The sequence below is a fragment of the Herpailurus yagouaroundi genome, unplaced genomic scaffold, assembly GCF_014898765.1.
Source record: "Herpailurus yagouaroundi ecotype Mexico unplaced genomic scaffold, PumYag 159, whole genome shotgun sequence".
Taxonomy (NCBI): Eukaryota; Metazoa; Chordata; class Mammalia; order Carnivora; family Felidae; genus Herpailurus; species Herpailurus yagouaroundi.
Window position 1 is genome coordinate 26,017,707 of NW_024412400.1, and position 20,530 is coordinate 26,038,236.

General features: G+C 37.3%; 1 protein-coding gene across 8 annotated transcripts in view; it reads left to right on the plus strand.

Moving 5' to 3' along the window:
* The window catches only part of ANKRD28 (ankyrin repeat domain 28), a 200,057-nt gene that overhangs the window by 176,059 nt on the left and 3,468 nt on the right, over positions 1–20,530 (plus strand). For all 8 annotated transcript variants that reach the window (XM_040480133.1, XM_040480138.1, XM_040480134.1 and 5 more), the window contains 9 exons: positions 3,339–3,426; positions 3,654–3,771; positions 4,338–4,557; positions 10,331–10,418; positions 10,507–10,590; positions 11,206–11,351; positions 11,952–12,034; positions 12,496–12,578; positions 13,873–13,964. In XM_040480133.1, coding sequence (XP_040336067.1) covers positions 3,339–3,426; positions 3,654–3,771; positions 4,338–4,557; positions 10,331–10,418; positions 10,507–10,590; positions 11,206–11,351; positions 11,952–12,034; positions 12,496–12,578; positions 13,873–13,964 — 1,002 coding nt within the window. The remainder of the gene's footprint in view (positions 1–3,338; positions 3,427–3,653; positions 3,772–4,337; positions 4,558–10,330; positions 10,419–10,506; positions 10,591–11,205; positions 11,352–11,951; positions 12,035–12,495; positions 12,579–13,872; positions 13,965–20,530) is intronic.

Here is a 20,530-nt window from a genome sequence, read left to right on the forward strand (position 1 = left end):
TTTCTCTCAGGGAAAAGCCAACAGCAAGATTATAATTGCTTTAAAAAATCATTGTCTACCTTAGAAGTTGGGTTTATGTAATAGTCTAACTTCTGAAGTACTTTATCAACAAAACAATACAATATTTTTTACTTCTTTTTGATGGAAATTATTTTGGATTAGTATGTGCTTTCATTTAACGGTTGACGATTTTGACTTATTGTACCAGAGTACTACATTTAACGTGTATTCACACAGGAGTTATAGAGCACCTACTTTATGCAAGATCTACTCCACGGTGTGATTTTGTGATGTTGCAAATGTGTCAGAATGCAAAATTGTGTAACCATGTCATTGTGAGGACTTGGTAGCTGTATATCTCTAGCAGATACAGATTCCTGACTCTCCACAGGAATTACTACAAGTCAGTATTCATTTTAAATAACTAAGACTAGGGGTGTCTGGGTGGCTCAGTTGGTTAAACGTCCAACTTGAGCTCAGATCATGATCTCAGGGTTCATGAGTTCGAGCCCCGCATTGGGCTCTCTACTGACAGTGCGGAGCCTGTGTCAGATCCTCTGTCCCCCTCTCTCTACCCCTTCTCCTCTCTCTCTCTCTCTCTCTCTCTTTCTCTTTCTCTTTGAAAAATAAAAGCATTTAAAAAATTAAAAACTAAATACATAAATATATAAATAAATAAAACTAACTTAAAAAAGGGTAGGAGGTGCCTGGGTGGCTCAGTGGGTTAAGTGTCTGACTCTTGATTTCAGCTCAGGTCATGATCTCACAGTCCTAAGATCAAGTCCTGCCTCAGGCTCTACACTGACAGCACAGAACCTGCTTGGGATTCTCTTTCTCTTTCTCTCTCTCTTTCTCTTTCTGCCCCTCCCCTGCTTGTGCTCTCTCACATTCTCCCTCTCTCTTACTCTCTCTCTGTCTCTCTCTCTCTCAAAATAAATAGACTTAAAAGAATAAAACAAATAAGACTGGTCCACTGGAAGGAATCCTAGCCAAGTATTTTTTTTTCACCCCTTACTATTACCTTACTATTTTCTTCTTTATGTGATTAGATACATTTCACTTAGTCTGTTTTTGTAGAGTGATTTTTAAGAACCACATTTTAATATGGGTTTTGAACTTCTAGTCCTTTAGGAAACTTGCCTTTTTGAAGACTAGGTAGGTAGGTGACACCCTCTGTTGCTCCAGAGCAGCCTTTCAGAAACTGTTAGATATTTAAGCAGGACTCAAAAACAAAAAAATTTTAAGTGGAATAAAATGCCTATAAATGTGTGTATATTGTTATATGGTAAGAATTAAGTCAAAATGCTGCCATTTTCTGTTATCTTATTCTGAAAAAGAATGCCACTTGAAAAATTACGCCGTAAGCACAGATCATTTGAAGAGCTGATTTAAAGCTTTTATGGAGTCGTTTGCACTCTTTGTAGATAAATATTGAACCAAGACACTAGCCAGTCCCTCAGAAGTAGCTAACCAATGTCATATAGTCTATAAATTCTATCCAGTGAAACAGCTGCAGTTTACTGTTGGTGCCAACCTATTCAGTAAACACAAGCTTTGGTTCTACACATGTCTTTCAAATTAGGAGATTGCTAGGGGGTACTGTACTCATAAGTCATGAAGAGAACACTGTGATCTTTTATTTTTTTTCTGAAAGTGAGCCAGTTTTCTCCAGTGGTACTATGCTTGATATTTTAGATATTGAACTTAGAAAACACAAATACTCCTCAGTAGCTGCTGTGTACTGAGTGCAAGTGAGTCACTTAAAGAAACGGTGGGCTGGGACACCTGGGTGGCTCAGTTGGTTGAGCATCCAACTCTTGATTTCAACTCAGGTGATGATCCCAGGGTTGTGGGATCGAGCTCCGAATTGGGTTCTGAGCTGAGCATGGAGCTTGCTTAAGATTCTATTCTATTCTATTCTATTCTATTCTATTCTATTCTATTCTCTCTCAAATAAATAAATAAATAGCAGTTAAAAAAAATAAAGAAATGGTGGGTCAAACAATTTCCTCGACACATCCCCAGGTGGGATGCTTCAGTGACAGCTGTTATTGATTACTATGAGAGTTGCTGGCTGAGTGTGGCATACAGATGTGGAGTGATGTTGTTACCACAAATCTTAATCGCTATTAGAATTTAATATAGCTGTTAGAAGTTACTGTAGAATATTAGGCACCTAGCTTGCTTTCACTAATTTGTCATTTTGAGGCGCTTGGGTGGCTCAGTTGTTTTAAACATCCGACTTTGACTCAGGTCATGATTTCATGGTCTGTGAGTTTGAGCCCCATGTAAGGCTCTATGTTGACAGCTCAGAGCCTGGAGCCTGCTTTGGATTCTGTCTCCCTTTCTCTCTTCCCCTCCTACACTCCAACGCCCATGCGCGTGCGCTTGCTCTCTCAAAAATAAACATTAAAAAATATTGTCATCTTTTAATTAGGAAGAATAGTGACAGATATTCCTTTTTGCATCATTACATGACTTACATATTTCTTTCAACTTCAGATTTTATTATATTATGGGAAGGACCTGAATTTGGCAGAGGATTTAATTTACCTTAAAAGCTTATTATTTTCTTTTGGTTATTTCTACTTTATACCATTGCCCATTTTATGTATTTGGACATATAAATGCATTCTTTAGAGAGATCATTTTTTCTTTTATTGTATATGTATCAGTTGGAATTCTCACAGTACCCGTACCCAACTAAAAGGTGGCATAAGTGACAAGAGTTTTAACCTCTTACATAAAATGTTCAGAGGTAGAGTCAGTACCAGGATTGACTGATTCAGCAGTGGTATCAGAACTCTCTATTATTCTCTTGCCTTTGCAGTCATGGCACAGAATGGCTACTGCTTCTTTACGGTATCACCTCTGAAATCAGGAAAAGGAGGAGGACTTGTCATTATCAGGGATAAAAATATTTCCCAGAAGCCTTCAGGCTTAGCATCTCAGTGGTCAGAACTGGATCAGCACTTATCTTGGAAGCTGTCATTGGCAGAGAACAGAGTTGTGATGGACTTGATCTAATCATGGTTTCATCCCTTGGCTGAAGGCATTCCCTTGACCACAATGCCACCGCCAAAACCAGATAAAACGAGCTTTATAATACCAGGGCAGATGGTGAGGGATGGCTATGGCCATAATTACCGTGAGGAATTGATACCTGTAGTCAGTTTCACCAACAAAGGCAATATAAAACTTTGTATCTATATATTTTTCTCTTAGATTATTAAATTCAATGAAACTATCCCACAGTTATATCCAGAAAATGTGCTCTATGATAGAAATTTTCTATTTTATCATTGTAATTACTGAAATTTTAAAATACCACTTTACAGCAACAAATGGTCATTCAGAGTGCTTACGGCTACTAATAGGAAATGCAGAACCACAGAATGCAGTCGACATTCAAGATGGAAATGGACAGTAAGTTTTAATAATTTTTAAATTATTTTCAAGATGTGTGTTAATCTTCATACTTATAACCCTAAAAGTCTGTCATACTATGTAACTAACAACAAATACAGTTTTCTCACTTTAAGTATACTTTAGAAGTTGTATCACAAAAAGGCATATTTAGAAAACAGGAGTTTGTTTTTCATGGAGTAGTCTTAAGTTGTAACGCTGAACCTATTATTATTCTTGTTGCTCAGGACTCCTCTGATGCTGTCTGTTCTCAACGGGCACACGGACTGTGTTTACTCACTGCTGAACAAAGGAGCAAATGTAGATGCCAAAGATAAATGGGGAAGGACAGCATTGCATAGAGGGGTAAGCAAAAATATTCCCATTGCCTTTCAAAAATTTCTTAGGATCTCCTTTTGCCTAAAACTGAACTAGGCTATGTTTATTCTTCTTCATTAAATTTCTCCCAGATAGTCTCTACTCTTTCTTTTAGTATTATAGTTTTTGAGTGCGAATTTTAAACAGCTGTAAAACACAACTTAATCCAGGAAACAATAATGTTGGAACAAAATTTTAAAAACCTAAGACCTAAGTAGAATTAATGTCAATTTTACTTTTTCTCATCATAACTATTTTCTTACACATTTTTGTCTTTTTCACCTTTGAACCTTTCACCTTTTTACCTTGTTTTCACTGATTTATAAGTTCCTTTGTTCCTGTTTTTTGTAATATGTGTATTTTGACAAAGTTAATGCTTTAGATAAACTTTTAGGCAAATTTCAATAAAAATATTGAATTACTCAAAAAATGATAAATGCTTTGATTGATGGTAGAATATGGGAAATACGGACTTCAAAAGTTTTTAATTAGCAAAAATTGGCATGTTACCCAAGATGACATATTCAACTACCTGCAAATAATTTTTCTTTCAGGCAGTTACAGGCCATGAAGAATGTGTAGATGCATTACTTCAACATGGTGCTAAGTGCTTATTTCGAGATAGCAGGGGCCGGACACCTATACACTTATCAGCTGCCTGTGGACACATTGGTGTTCTTGGAGCCCTTTTGCAGTCAGCAGCATCTGTGGATGCAAATCCAGCCATAGCAGACAATCATGGATATACAGCACTTCATTGGGCTTGCTACAATGGTTAAGTATACACATTCAAATCTACATTAAGTACCATTAATGCACCAAGTAGAGACAAGAAACTCTAGTATATAGATAGCACTCTGATATTCATGAATATTTGTAAGGCAAAGTGTAAGATCGGTAGGAAACATAGACATCATCTACTACATAGTTCTAGCTTACTCCTATCCCTTGTCATGCTAAAGCCAAGACATTAGTTTGTCAAAGATCTTTTGAGATAAGCTTTCATTAAGTCTGAATTTTTTCTAAATCTTTGCTTCAACAGGTATTTTGCATTTTTAACATACTTTTATAACATGTGTGATGTCTTTTGTATAGTATGCTTGTAGTTTGATTATGTTCTTTTACTTTCTAAGTGCACTTGTGTTAGGCAAAAAAAGGTGGAGAAAATGAAACTGTATCACATTCTGAACCGAAATCTGTGCATGTTTTCAGAGCATATTGCGAGATAAGATCCTTATGTCAATAGTAATATATATGCTCAACATTTTAAGGGAATAAAATTCTAGCAGATCACAGAAGTAGAAACTTCAGAAACTTCTATTGTTAACTTTGCTGCATAGTTAGAACACACATACTTTTAGCTTCCTAGAGGCTCACAGCCAGATACTCCTTTTATAGGTAAGCTCACTTCACTCAGAGAAGTATAGAGCTATGTTTAAGGTATAAATGTTCAAAATGGAGTTTGGCTTATGAAATATCACTAAAATAAGTAATGAGGCGTGTTGAGAGAGAATGATTTTTGCCTTGTGTAGGGCCACAGATTTGATCATGTTATAAAATGCTAAGATATATGACATACATTCCAGACATCAGTTCTGTCAAATTTTGGGCTTTGGGCTTAGCCAGGGATATGAAGATTTTTATTTGTTTTGAATTTCATTGCAGCATTCAGATTACTATTAGTTGTGAGGAGCATACCGAGAAAAAACTAGTTCATAATCATAACAACTTTCCCTCAAAATGTTAAGAAAATATAAATTGCCTCTTGATATAAATGTTGACGTGCTTAAAAAAGTTAAGTATAGTATCTGTTCTAAAATTCAGCTGTCTGCTTTATGAGAGAGTTTAGGTTTCTCTCTTTCTGTACTGTGCTGCTTCATGTTTCTTCATTGGAGCCATTTTGAGGTTTTTCTTTTTGTTTGTTTTTGTTTTGTTTTTAACTTATTTTGAGAGAGATAAAGAACAAGTGGGGGAGGGAGGGAGGGAGGGGGAGAGAGAGAGAGAGAGAGAGAGAGAGAGAGAGAGAGAGAGAGAGAGAGAATGAATCCCAAGCAGGCTCTGCACTGTCAGCGCAGAGCCTGATGTGGGGCTCAAACTCACAAACTGTGAGATTATGACCTGAGCTGAAACCAAGAGTCAGATGTTTAACCTACTGAGCCACCCAGGCACCCCCTACTGGAGCCATTTTGACAAATAATGTTATTGAGTTATGGTGAAAGAAGAGAAACCTGAATCTTGCAAAATTATAGTTTAAATGTTTTCATAAGTATTTTATAGATGCAGTATTTGAATACTCATATTAATCCTTGTGCCAGAATTGAGAGTTCTGATCTTTTGCTGTGAGAAAGTTTTGATCTCTTCTTAAGGATTGTTCTGTGATTACTGTTGGGCATCCATCATCTCTGGGTACTGATGGTACCATCAAAACTTGAATAGTTCGGGGCGCCTGGGTGGCGCAGTCGGTTAAGCGTCCGACTTCAGCCAGGTCACGATCTCGCGGTCTGTGAGTTCGAGCCCTGCATCAGGCTCTGGGCTGATGGCTCAGAGCCTGGAGCCTGTTTCCCATTCTGTGTCTCCCTCTCTCTCTGCCCCTCCCCTGTTCATCTGTCTCTCTCTGTCCCAAAAAATAAATAAACGTTGAAAAAAAAATTTTTTTTTAAAAACTTGAATAGTTCAATGTATTACTAATTCACAAGCTTAGTTTAGTCAGTCTCATTTTTACTGCCTCAGATCTCTAGCCAGAACAGTTTTGTTGAAGATTAAAACCTTTGGGATTTTAGATTCTCTTTTTCCCTTTGAACTCAGTAAAGTTGGTATTTAATGAGTAGAGTGAAGTGGCCAAATATTCAGACTGAAGTCCAGAGTCAAAAAAGATACTGTATTTTGCCATTGGAATTTGATTTGTTTTTATGATGTAACTTGACATCTTCGCAAGTAGAGGAAAACCAAAACCATCTAATATAGTAGGGATACACCTTATGGATGTGAATTTTATTTAAGAAATGAAAGTGTTTTGAAGCAGACTTTTATTGCTTGATTTTTTTTTAAACATATCAGAATTAACCATTGGAAAAATCACACAGTAAGCTATCTGTCCTCAGGCAGAGTATTTAGTGTGAATACACTGCTGTAACTATCCTTTGGAGAGTTGCTGTCTAGTACATTTCTTATCAGATCTTTATGAAGAACATGGTTTCCCTAAAGTGAGTTCCTGCTGTATTACTGCTGAATTTAGACTCTAAACATGTTGTGTACAAGAGACAAAATAGACAAAATTTTGCATGAGCTTCATGCCTGGTTGCCATTTAAGGATCATAACAGATGTGTCTAATTTCCAGACTGTAGCAAAATTGTGATGATTCTGAATTGAGCCGGAATGAATTAGATGTGTATTGGCTATATGCAATAAGAGACCATACAGACAGTCTAAATTTAAATACCATATTTATAGCCAAAAGCCTATTTTATAGTTTGGTGTTCTGAGAGTAGAATATATAAAATGGTTTTACTTCCGCTAGTAATTATTGTATAGCTAAAAACAAAACTGGATGCACTCCAGTAGACCAGAAAACAACCTTTGTCTAAAAATTAAAATGGAATGATGACAAAGTATTACAAAAGAATTGGTTATACATGCTAAATTTTAGAGTTCCAAATTTCCAGTTTATGTAGTCATTCAGTCACAGGACACTCTTAAGGGTATTTATATTATCCCTTTGTTGCTTTTAAAAATTTATAAATTTTTGTGAAGCTCTATGTATCCTCAGAATATCCCTCTGAAACATGAAGAGACCAGTTTTCTCATCCTTCCATAAACAAGGACACAAAGTGATGAGTTTTCACCTTGATATGATTGCTGGAGATAATCCATAGCCCAGAACTCTGTCTTTGCAGTATGCAGTCTGCTCAGATAGTGATTCTCAAACCTTTCAGTCTCAGGACCTGGGAGTTAAAGCTATTAATATTTACTATATTGGAAATGAGAACAGAAATGTAAGAATATTTATTAAAGTAATCCATCAAATGTTAATATAAATAACATTTTATAAAAAACATATTTATAATATAAATCACATTATAAAAATATTTTATAATATAAAATAACATTTTTATAAAAAATAACCTCTTTTCAAAACAAAAAAGAATTTTAGTTAGAAGAGTGGTAAATTTCTTTACAGGCTAGTTCAGAACACTAGTTATCAGTGGTACCCCAAGGTTCCCCAGACCCACACCTTGAGAACTGCTATCTAGGAAAATAGGAAACCCTTAAATCTATAATGGACAAATTTCCATGGCTACTTCTTGGTAATGAGTTGACATTTGGAGAGAATGAAAGCAAGGCTTCTCTGGGTGCCTGGGTGGCTCAGTCAGTTAAGCATCTGACTCTTGATTTCGACTCAGGTCAGAATCTCACAGTTCCTGATACTGAGCCCCCTACGATCCCTCCCCCCCCCCAACACACATCCCCCCCCAGTGGCAGGCACTGCTGCTTGGGATTCTCTCTCTTCTTCACTCTCTGCCCCTCCCCCACTCATGCTCCCTCTCTCACCCTCAAAAATAAACATAGGGACACCTATGGGTGGCTCAGTGGGTTAAGTGTCCCACTCTTGGTTTCAGCTCAGGTCATGATCTCACGATTCATGGGTTTGAGCCCCAGGTCAGGCTCTGGGCTGACAGTGGAGAGCCTGCTTGGGATTCTCTGTCTCCTCCTCTCTGCCCCTCCCATGCTCGCGCTCTCTCTCTCTCTCTCTCTCTCTCTCTCAAAATAAGTAAAACATTTAAATTAAATAAAATTAAAATTAAATAAAAACCTTCTCAACCTCAGCATTATTGGCATTGTGGGCCAGATAACTCTTTGTTGTGAGGGACTAACGTGTGGATTGAAGGTGTTTATTAGCAGCATCCGTAGCCTCTTTCCCACTGTATGCACTCCTTTACCCCATCCTCAGTTGTGGTGAGCAAAAATGTCTCTAGACATGATTAAATGTCTCCTGAAAGGCAAAATTGCTCCAGTTGGGAATCCCTGGATTAGAGAAAAGAACTGACAGAAGATGGAACAACTACAGATTTCCTAAAACATACTTTTCCTGGTAAAAAACAGTTATAAGATAAAGGAAGATCTTGGGTGCCTGGCTGGCTCAGTTGGTAGAGCATGCAACTCTTGATCTTGGGGTTGTGAGTTCGAGCCCCACATTGGATGTAGAGATTACTTAAAAATAAAAAAAATATTTTGGGGCGCCTGGGTGGCTCAGTTGGTTGGGCGTCTGACTTCAGCTCAGGTCATGATCTCACGGTTCGTGAGTTTGAGCCCTGTGTCAGGCTCTGTGCTGACAGCTCGGAGCCTGGAGCCTGCTTTGGATTCTGTGTCTCCCTCTCTCTGTCCCTCTCCCCCTCATGCTCTGTCTCTTTCTCTCAAAAATAAATATTAAAAAAATTTTTTTTAATAAAAAAAATAAATATTTTTTTAAAATAAAAAAGGATGCAACCTTTCATTGGTAGCAATTAGTACAGCAGTTGGGGTATTTTAAAACTAAAACCCTGCTTTGAAAATTGGGTAAAGAAAATCTGAGGTTTGTGTTTTTCCTTGTCTTCAAAGTTGCTATTAAAAAGTGTGAGCCTGAAATCTAGCAGTAATCCATATACTTGTCCTTCAGCCCAGCAATATCATTTCTAGGAAATTGTCCTACAAAATTACTTGCGTTGGTTTTTTTTTTTTTTTTTTTAAGTACTGGAATGTTTCATTTACAGTATTGTTGGTACTATAACAAAAACAAACCAGCAGTCAAAATACATAATTAGAAATTAGATCATTTATGATAGACTTTAATACTGTGAAGTTTTTCCAAACATTGAAGAATACAATTTCTTTATATGCTACTTTGGAAGGATGTATACAATTTATTAAGTGAAAAACAAGTTGCAGAATTAAAAATTTACATAAAAGTTTTAAAAAGAAGTGCATGTTTATGTGCATGTAGTTGTATATGCCTAGAAATTTTCTGGAACTGTTAAGATAATAGTAGTTACAGTCTAGAAAGTGGAACTGGAGTTGGGGGTAGGGATAGGGGCATGTACTTTTCCCTCCAGACACTTCTGTAGCATTTGAGATTTTATCATTAGCTCATTAGTAAAATCAGAAAATATTTAAATTTTGAAGTTAATTATGCTGTATAAATATGTTAATTTTAAAGTTCTATTATGCTATAGAAATATGACTTTAAAAATGACTGGAACTAGTTACTATGAAAAAGATAGAGACTAATTTTTTTCCCCATAAAACAAACATTTGTTGTGTCAGTTTATTACTGCTTATAGCAGTTAATAAACTGCTATAAAATTATAAGAAGCTTCTGAATTTCAGGTCTTGAGGTTGTGCTTTGGATTTCAAACTCCTAGAAATGTGATGTTTAACATATTCATTGAACTCTGGTTATTTTAAATCCATGTAAAGTTTTTTCTTATCTGTGTTAGGGATGTGTGGGTGTATATGTGGGCACTTCAGTATCTTTTTTGGATTTTAATATCCAATTCTCATTTACTTATTTAGGTCATGAGACATGTGTAGAACTCCTTTTAGAACAGGAAGTTTTCCAGAAAATGGAGGGAAATGCTTTCAGTCCTTTGCATTGTGCCGTGTAAGTAAAGGCAGATGAATCACATTTGTTCTTAACTATTTACGAAGTGCACCATCGCTGTGAGTGACCACTGTGCTACCTTACACAGGATAAATGACAACGAAGGTGCTGCTGAAATGTTAATCGATACATTAGGTGCCAGCATCGTGAGCGCCACAGATTCAAAAGGAAGGTAGGAACTCCACTGTGTAGGAAGTAGTTTGATTTGCAAAAGGAAAAAATTTTAACTACTAGTGTGGAAGAATTTGTAGAGAACCCTTTATTAACTAAAAGCTGATTTTTATATTTGCAAGTATTAATTATAAAATCTTAACTATGTTCTCATTATAAAAGACTTTCTTATTTTTATTATGATTTTTAGCCAGTCTTCCTCTTTAAAACTTTAAAATATAAAGATTTCCCTTTTTTTAAAGGTATGTTTATTACCCAGAGGTTATCGTTAATAAAGTTAGCAGCTTTCTAAATAGGAATAAAGACTGAAGGAAAGTCCAGTGGTTGCAATGGGTGGCAATACTGGGTCAGGATTTATTTCCTTTATTTCTTTAATGATGTAATTTTTTTAACAGTTTTATGTTATATTAGATTAAGGGCCTTTTACATTATTAGAAATACAAATTCCTCTGTTAGAAATTAGTAAGCTCCATTAAACCTATTTGTATCCACGCAATGATTTTATAGCCTAATATGTAAACCCTTGAAAATTGCTTATCATAAATTCAGGAATAATTTTTTCGAGAGTATACAACCTACAGATTTAGTGAAGTCTTCCCATTTCTTTGCATTACAGAACCCCTCTCCATGCGGCCGCCTTCACAGACCACGTAGAGTGTTTACAGCTGCTGCTCAGCCATAATGCTCAAGTCAATTCTGTGGACTCTTCTGGGAAAACACCTCTCATGATGGCCGCAGAAAATGGACAGACAAATACAGTTGGTAAAGAAAGCGGTTAAGGCTTTTATTATTATAATGCTATGTTGCTTATGTATGTTTAACTTATGGAAAACTTGGATCTCAAACCTTCTGATTCTATTGAATCTGCCAGTTTTCTCCCCACCCCTGAGATTTAAACCTTTATTAACCTGCTTTCAGCCCACATTTTTATCTAGGGCCACCATGTTTTCATTTGCCCTTACTGACTGAACAGTCCACTGTTCAGGCAGTATAGAATAGAGGTTAAGACACTGACTCTGGAGTTAGATGGACTGCATGTGAGTCCTAGCTCTGCCAATTAAATGACCTTATGCCTCAATTTTTTAATTTTTAAAGTTGAGAAAAATAACAGGGGCCTACTTTGTAGAGTTACTGGAGAATATGAATCCAGGGCACTAAACTCTCACAGTTAGTTGCTGTTGTGTCTGTGCCTTAGACAGTAATGTGACCATATAGTGTGTACATTGTATATTACAGTATTTTTCTTGTCCTTAAACTTTCACTAGAGGGGTATTTTTGCTTTGTATCTTTCTCTATAGTGAGTTTATTAGTAATCCAAATATGTATTCATAAACATAAGATTTGATGCAATTTTCCTCCCAGAGATGCTGGTTAGCAGTGCTAGTGCAGATCTGACTTTACAAGATAACAGTAAAAACACCGCCCTCCATTTGGCTTGCAGCAAGGTAGGTACTCATTTTAAGGATATGTTTTCATTGTTAATATCAACAATGGCATTTAAAATTTTTCCATTTCACTAAAGTGAACAGAGCTAGAGATCGAACCTCTGTAATGATCTGTAACCTCTTTAACCTCTGTAATGACTGACATCAAATTTCTTGAGAAAAAAAAGAAAATATTGTATTAGTCACCCTGATATATGAAAGTCTCCAGTGGGCCAAGTAAGTTTTGGAGTATAAGCCTAAATGTAATTATTATCTTCCTTTAATCTCTCCAATCTTAAATATTCTTGTCCTCTGCCCTAAGCCTACTCCACACAAATATTTAAGGCATAATTAGCCAAGAAAATTCATGGCATTTATATGGTGATGTACATATTGTATGGACTAGAGTTGAGGTTTACTGTATTTGTAAATTTATCTTTAATGATACCTAAGTTTTTAAGAGTTATTTGCCATAATTTTAGGGTCATGAAACTAGTGCCTTGTTAATACTGGAAAAGATAACAGATAGAAACCTCATCAATGCAACCAACGCAGCCTTGCAAACGTGAGTATTTTCATGTCTGGTATAAACCTTGTGACCTAGAATTATAAAAATGATTAATAGTTATTTTTTTCTAACATGGGACTATTGGCATCAGTCTCAGTCACAGAAGCAGCTAAAAAGTAGAGTATCATTTTTATAATTGACAAATTCATTTCTAAAGTCATCACAATTAAAAGGCTTATTATTTTAAAAGTTTTTGGACTGAAACTTTTTTTTTTTAATTTTTATTTTTTTCAACGTTTATTTATTTTTGAGACAGAGAGAGACAGAGCATGAACAGGGGAGGGGCAGAGAGAGAGGGAGACACAGAATCGGAAACAGGCTCCAGGCTCTGAGCCATCAGCCCAGAGCCCGACGCGGGGCTCGAACTCACGGACCGTGAGATCGTGACCTGGTTGAAGTCGGACGCTTAACCGACTGCGCCACCCAGGCGCCCCGTGGACTGAAACTTTATAATGGAAAATACTGTGGATTTTTTTTTTCTTGATCTGATTACCCATAATTTTATGAAGAAAAGTAATACTATTCTGTGTGTTTTGTGGAAATGAACCGGAATGATGTTATTTGACACCAGCAGTAAATGAGGTAAAAGCTTTACATGTGTCTGTAAACTAGAGAGATTTCAGAAAGAATCAAGTTCTTAATGTGAGCAGCCATCTTTCAAGTGACTGCTTAAGTCTTAGACATACATCTCCCATGTTTCTCTTCTAATTTCTGTTTGCTGTTCTACTTTGAGTCTTGGTAAAAACAAACAACAACAACAAAAGATTCATAATACTGGTTCCAATTCACATATCAGCCATATCTCTTGAGGTTCTAGAAACTAGTCATGGAACCTGTAAATTACTTTCAAAGCCTATTGGAATTTGTGCTATTGCAATTTACGACTTTTATTGTATATTCTATTATATGCATTTGCCAACTTCATTTCTCAAAACAACCACTTAAGAATGCAGTTTAGTTAGTAAAATCTTTTTAAACATTGAGTCTTAGAAGGAAACAAGAGGTATTGGTAAAAGTGAATTGCTGGTGAGGCCCAGTGTTGTGCTTATGCACATTGGCAAGATTTGACAGTGTACTCTGCATGCTGATTTTTTGTCTCCCATTACCATCTTTATTGCTGTTAGGACTGGGTGCCTCAATTTTGTATCTCTGGGTCATCATAACTTCGCAAAAGTGCTGCTCAACAACCAGGATTGAGAGAGAGAGAGAGAGAGAGAGGGAGAATGTGCGTGCATGCACATGCAAGGCCTTGTACCTATTTGTGTGTACATATATACATTTTTTCCTCTAGACCTCTGCATGTTGCTGCCCGAAATGGGCTAACGATGGTGGTTCAGGAACTTTTGGGGAAAGGAGCAAGTGTGCTTGCAGTAGATGAAAATGGTAAGTAGGTTCTGTATTTTCTTTCCTTAAACTGTATTTTACTAGAAGCTCTTATCTTTTGATCCATATTTGAAGTAAAGTAAATGTGGATATTTTTTATTGGTCACAGAGAACAGCTGAAATTAATATTGAATAGTACTTTGTGGCAAAGGGAATAAGGGCAAGAAAAATAAGAAAAGTCTGTCTAACAGATGAACGTCGGAATTTCACTAACTTTGGTTTAGTGTTACCACCTTTGTTCATCTTAGTATTCAAAGAATTTGTTCTGTCAACAAATACTTACCAAGGCCCTAAAGTAAATCTTCCTACTAACTCATTAGATCCTATCCCCTTTTGCCTACTTGAGACTATCACTTTAGCAATTCTTCACTTTGTGTCCTGCAATAAGGACCTTTTGTAGGAGTCTTCCTAGATTATTCCCATCAGTATATAAACATTATTTCCCTCATCTTAAAAAATCTTCCTTTAATTTACTTCTGCAGCTACTGCCATATTTCTCTTCCTCTTTGCAGCAGAATTACTCAAGTGTTGGCTGTCTGCTAGCCCCATTTCTTCTCCTCTTTCATTCTCTCCTATGGGCCCTCCGGTCAGACCTTTGCCACTACCACACCGCTAAACTGTCTCAAGATCACCAGTGACATCAAAGTTTGGCATAACTGATTATGCCTTTCTCTTTTTCTTTTCTTTTCTTTTTTTTTTTTTTATAGGAATAAGGGTTTTAATAGGGAATTAAAAATAGACAGGAATAAGGGACTAACTGGGGATGTGAAGGTTGCAATCTGCCATAGCAAGTGTCTGTGGCAAATAATCCAAAGAGTCTCCATATTTCCCTTTATACTGCACACAAAGTTACATGGATAAATAGGTACAGATTACTTTAGGTCAGGGTAAGAGGGAGATTACAGGGGTGCCTGGGTGGCTCAGTTTAGTGTCTGACTTTGGCTCAGGTCTTGATCTCATGGTTTGTGGGTTTGAGCCCCACATTGGGCTCTGTGCTGACAGGTCAGAGCCTGAAGTCTGCTTCGGATTCTGTTTCTCTCTCTCTCTCTCTCTCTCTCTCTCTCTCTCTCTGCCCCTCTCCCACTCATACTGTCTCTCAAAAATAAATAAGTGTTAAAAAAAAAAAAAAAAGGAGATTATAGTATCCTTCTTTAGGTGAACCCAGTCTGCCTTCATCCACAAATACATGGTTCCTTGAATTAATAACCAGGTAGGGGTTTGTAATTTGGTTGGTATTTTGATGGTTGGATTAAATAACCAGATTCAGTGGAACCAAAATTTTTAATTTTTTATTTTATTTTATATTGAGGCATAACTAACATGCAATATTAATGTTAATTTCAGGTATATACTTTTTTCTTAAAACTCTTCTTTACTTGGCTTTCAGGACTTCATACTTCCTTGGGGTTTGTCATATGTTACTAGCTACTCCTTCTCAATTTCTTTTGTGAAGTTTCTCCCTCTTGTGCCCAATTTCTTAATATTGGAGGGCTCTAGGACTCAGTCCTTGGTTCTTTTTCCTTTCCCTATCTACCTCCAGTCATTTGGTTCTGGATACTATCTACATGCTGAGAATTTCTGGATTTGTATCTGTAGCCAAGACCTCTCACAATCTCTGCGGAGATATGATCCATTTGCAGATCCAGCTGCCTAATTGACAGTACTGTATGGATGTCTAATAAACAGCTCAAGCCTAACCTGCTCAGAAGTTAACTGATTCTCCTTTTCCCTGCCAAGCCCCTTCTCCCCACAGCCACCTGATCTTAGTCGATGACAATTCTCATCCTTATAGATGCTCAGGACAAAAACCTGGAGTCATCCTTGACTTCTCTCTCTCTCACCTAGTGTAGTGTCCTTCATATACTATTGATCTACCTCCAAAAAAGGCCCACTTTTTTCTCTTCTATTCTTACCACCCTGGCCTGGATCCTTTTAAAATATGTGAGAGTCTTCACTTATAATGATCTACAAGGCCCTACATGATTAGTCCGTGGCCATATTATCTCTCTGACCTCATCTCCTGCTCTTCCTTCTCTCACTCCATTCTGCCATGCCAGCCCCTCTGCACACCAGGAATGGACACGCATTGTGATCTTTGTTCTGGCTATTTTCTCTGCCTGGAACACTCTATCCCCACTCAGTCTTTGACTAAGTCCCTCACCTGTTTCAAATCTTTACTCAAGTTTTATCTTCTCATTGAAGCCTATCCTGAACCCCATCTGTACTGCAACCTGCTATAGACAGCTACCATAGCATGCTTAGTCCTTGTTAACATGCTCTATTCTTTCCTCTTCCTTTTTTCCATAGAGTTTATCTTCTAATATATTGTATATGACTTTTTTATTATGTTGACTGTGTGTCTCCCCACTAGAATGAACATAAGATAAGCTCCATGGGGACAGGGAATCTATATCATTTGCATTCATTGTTATATTCTGAGTGCTGAGGTGAGTGCCTGGATATAGTGATCATTTGTTGGGTGAGTGATTGTGCCAGACACTGTACTCAATTCTGAAGATAACAATGTAGAATAAGACCGTCTACTTCCTTGAATGGAGTATAAACAGGCTGTTAGAGTGCCCTGGAAGTGGTTCGTTTGGAATAAACTTAAAATGCAATGCAAATACATAAGAGAATCTTTAGACTCTTGCAGGATCAGGAAAGGCATCCCCAAAAAGCAACTTATAAGCCAAAATCCAAAGGACAAGTAAAAAAAGTAGGGAGAGAGTGACATGTTTAAAAATCTAACAGAAGACACTAACTATTGGAGTTACACCAGAGTCTCTTAGATCAAGTGCAAAAAGGATCTGTGCACTAGGAAATTAGCAGTTAGTCTGCTAGATTAGAATGGGAAAACAAATTAACATTTATAGTTGAGATAAGGTAGTGACCAGAATTATGGTAGAAGCACTGGAGATGAAAAATGTAACTGTTTCTAGAGATCTTATGATGGGACTCACAGGGACTGTGTGAGGGAAGAGGTCTCACACCACCTACCTTCGAGTGCTGTGTGGATGGAAGTGCTGTTGTTTAAGATTAGAAAGTAGGAGGAAGAGCTAGAGCTAGACTCCCAAGTGGATAATGGGACATAGGGATCTGGAGCCCAAAAGAAAGATCTAGATTGGACATAGAGATGTGGGAATCATAAGTGTATGTAGTCGTGAAATCCAAAGAAGTGAATGCTCTCACCTATAAATTCAGACCTACATAGCTTTTTTTTTTCTTTATGTTAATTTATTCTTGAGAGAGACAGAGACAGAGAGAGAGCACAAACAGGAGAGGAGCAGAGCAAGACAGGGACACAGAATCCGAAGCAGGCTCCAGGCTCTGAGCTGTCAGTACAGAGCCCAATGCAGGGCACGAACCCACAAGGCATGAGATCATGACCTGAGCCGAAGTCGGATGCTCAACCGACTGAGCCACCCAGGCACCCCAGACTTACATAGCTTTAAAATAAATTTTCATTATCAGTAAATTACATTTCTGGAAATATAGCTACTATATATAGTTTAAAATGAGGAGCCTAAAATGCTAACCGTATATGTTTGGCCACATTGTGAGACTCTGAATCAATAGCTAACATTCAAATCTTTGTTGATCATTTTGAAGATTTTATATATATTTTTTCCTTATAAAGAAATACAGGGGATAATATAACATAATAATGAAGGTCACCTGTGACCACCTGGGCATCTTCTAACACACTTTGCAATGTGAAATAGTAATCATGGTCCAAAGTTGATATGTCATAGCAATATATTTCCATGGATTTTCTGGAGGAAGCGCAATGTTTTATACTTGCATGGGATAAATTAGACCCTCGTCCTCAGGCAGTTTACTTCTCTTACTTTTCTCTTTAGCTGACCATATCAACTCCATGCAGATGAGAGGAGCCTGGTTTTCATCATATTCCAGCTATAAAACACTCCTGAGATGCTCTTCTCCCCCAATCCCTACTCATCCAAGGGATCATGGCCTATCTAATGGGTCGCTCTGACTACAATACAATAGGTACCTTCAGACTTTCAGCAGAGCCCTTGAAAGAAGTATGGGCATTGAAGCACTCTCCTGCACATTTTGAGTAAACAGGGTTTAATTTAAAAATGCACATGTGGGGTGCCTGGGTGGCTTAGTCAGTTAAGCTTCCAACTTTGACTCAGGTCATAATCTCATAGTTTGTAGTTCAAGCCCCGCATCAGGCTCCGTGCTGATAGCTCAGAGCCTGGAGCCTGCTTTGGATACTGTGTCCTTCTCTCTCTCTGCCCCTCCCCCACTCACACTCTGTCTCTCTCAAAAATAAATAAGTATTTAAAAAAAAATTTTTTTTTTTTTTTTTTTAATTTGAAAATGCACACGCTTCAGTCACTCCTGCCAAGCTTGTAGGGGCACCAGCTGTTCCCTTCAGCCCTTGACAAAGGGAAGATTTATGAAGGGGAAAAAACAACTTTTTTTTCCTGAAGGCTAATACAGCATGGATAAAAATATATAGGAGATCTGGAAACCACCAAATGCCGGTAGTTAGAATGGATAACTAAACCATGGTATAATCACAATAGTAGAATGTATAACAGTGAAAATGGTATATACTATATACAATGCCATGGATAAATCTCACAGACATAATGTTAAGCAAAAGAATCAAGGTATAAACTAATATATACTGTGTGATTCCATTTATATTAAGTTCAAAAAAAGTTTAAACTATAGTGTTTATGAATACAGCTAGAAAGGAAAGCATAGCCATGTTTATTACCACATCAGGTGTTTATTACCAAATCAGGATAGTGGTTACCTCTGTGAAAAAGAAAAAGGGTAGTGATTAGTAAGGAACATGGGGTCTCCTGGTATGCTGAGAATATTCTTTCTTAGTCTGGATGGTGGTTACATGAATGTTTTTTTTATAAATCATTTAGCTGTTTAAAAAGCAAATACGAGGGGCGCCTGGGTGGCTCAGTCGGTTAGGCGTCCGACTTCGGCTCAGGTCATGATCTCACAGCTCATGAGTTCAAGCCCCGTATTGGGCTCTGTGCTGACAGCTCAGAGCCTGGAGCCTGCTTCTCATCCTGCGTCTCCCTCTCTTTCTGCCCCTCCCCCACTTGTGCTCTGTCTCTCTCTCTCTCTCTCTCAAAAGTGAATAAATGTTAAAAAATTTTTTTTAAATAAAAAAAATAAAAAAATAAAAAACAAATACAAGTTTACAAAATATATACAGCTGGCCCTTGAACAACATAGGTTTGAACCACATGTCATTTAATAACATGGATTTTTTTACAGTACTATAAATGTATTTTCTTAGGACTTTTTTCTCTAGCTTACTTTCTTATAAGAATACAGTTTATAGTACAATATAACATACAAAATATGTGTTGATTAACTGTTACGTGTTATTGGTAAGGCTTCCAGTCAACAGTAGACTATTCAGAGTTACGTTTTGGGATGTCAAAAGTTACACACAAATTTTCGGGGTACATGGGTGGCTCAGTTGGTTAAGTGTCCGACTCTTGATTTTGGCTCAGATCATGATCTCACAGTTCATGAGTTCCCAGCCCCACGTCAGGCTCTGCATTGACAGCGCAGAGCCTGCTTGGAATTCTCTCTCTCCCTCTCTCTTCCCCTCCCTCGTGTTCTTGCTCTCTCTCAAAATTTTTTTAAAAAGTTACAGATTTTGAACTATGCAGGGGTCAATGCCCCTAGCTTCCCACCACATTGTTCAAGGGTCGGCTTGTACATATATGAGTGTGAAAGCTAAAACATGAGTGTATATAGTAATAGGGAAAACTGTGTCCAAATGTGCAACAAAAATGAAGCTGTATATTAAAACTTTAAGACATTTGCTGCTAAAGTTTCATATGGGGTGATCTAAACTGAGCATCGTATTGTGTGCTCTCCCCATCTTCTCTTTCACTTCATCCTCAGGGTCTTGTACCAGCCGGGGTACCAAATGTTTACTTACTCAGTTTGTTGATACTTTGCAGTGCCTGAAGGCTAAGCTTAGTCAGTCTTCTAACGAAAGAAACAGTTGAAAGCAAAACATTTGTTTTGGCTTAGGAGTTTTTAAAGTTTACCTGTTTTGGGGCGCCTGGTTAGCTCAGTCAGCTAAGCATCCAACTCTCGGTTTTGACTTAGGTCATGATCTCAGTTCATGGGTTCAAGCCCTAGGTAGGTCTCCACACTGACAGCATAGGGTCTGCTTGGGATTTTCTCTCTCTTTCTCTCAAAATAAATACATTAAAGATAATAATAATAAAGTTTACCAAAAAGTTGATCGATAGCCAACTGTCTTTCATTCAATACCCATCTTTGGGCGCCTGCTCAGTGCCTCATTCATGAATGTGTACACTTTTAGGTTTCTCAGCATGTAAACTCTTAAGTAACTATAAATTAATGATTAAGATTCTTCTGGCATTCTGAAGGAAGCTTTATCAGTCTTAGGTGTTTTTGTTTTTGTTTTTGTTTTTAAATTCTAGCTCAGTATCTTCTGTGAACTCAGGTGGATATGGTTTAAGTTTTGGGATCTTGAAGCAATCACCATCTCCGGGCCTCAGTTTCTTTCCTCTTCTATAACG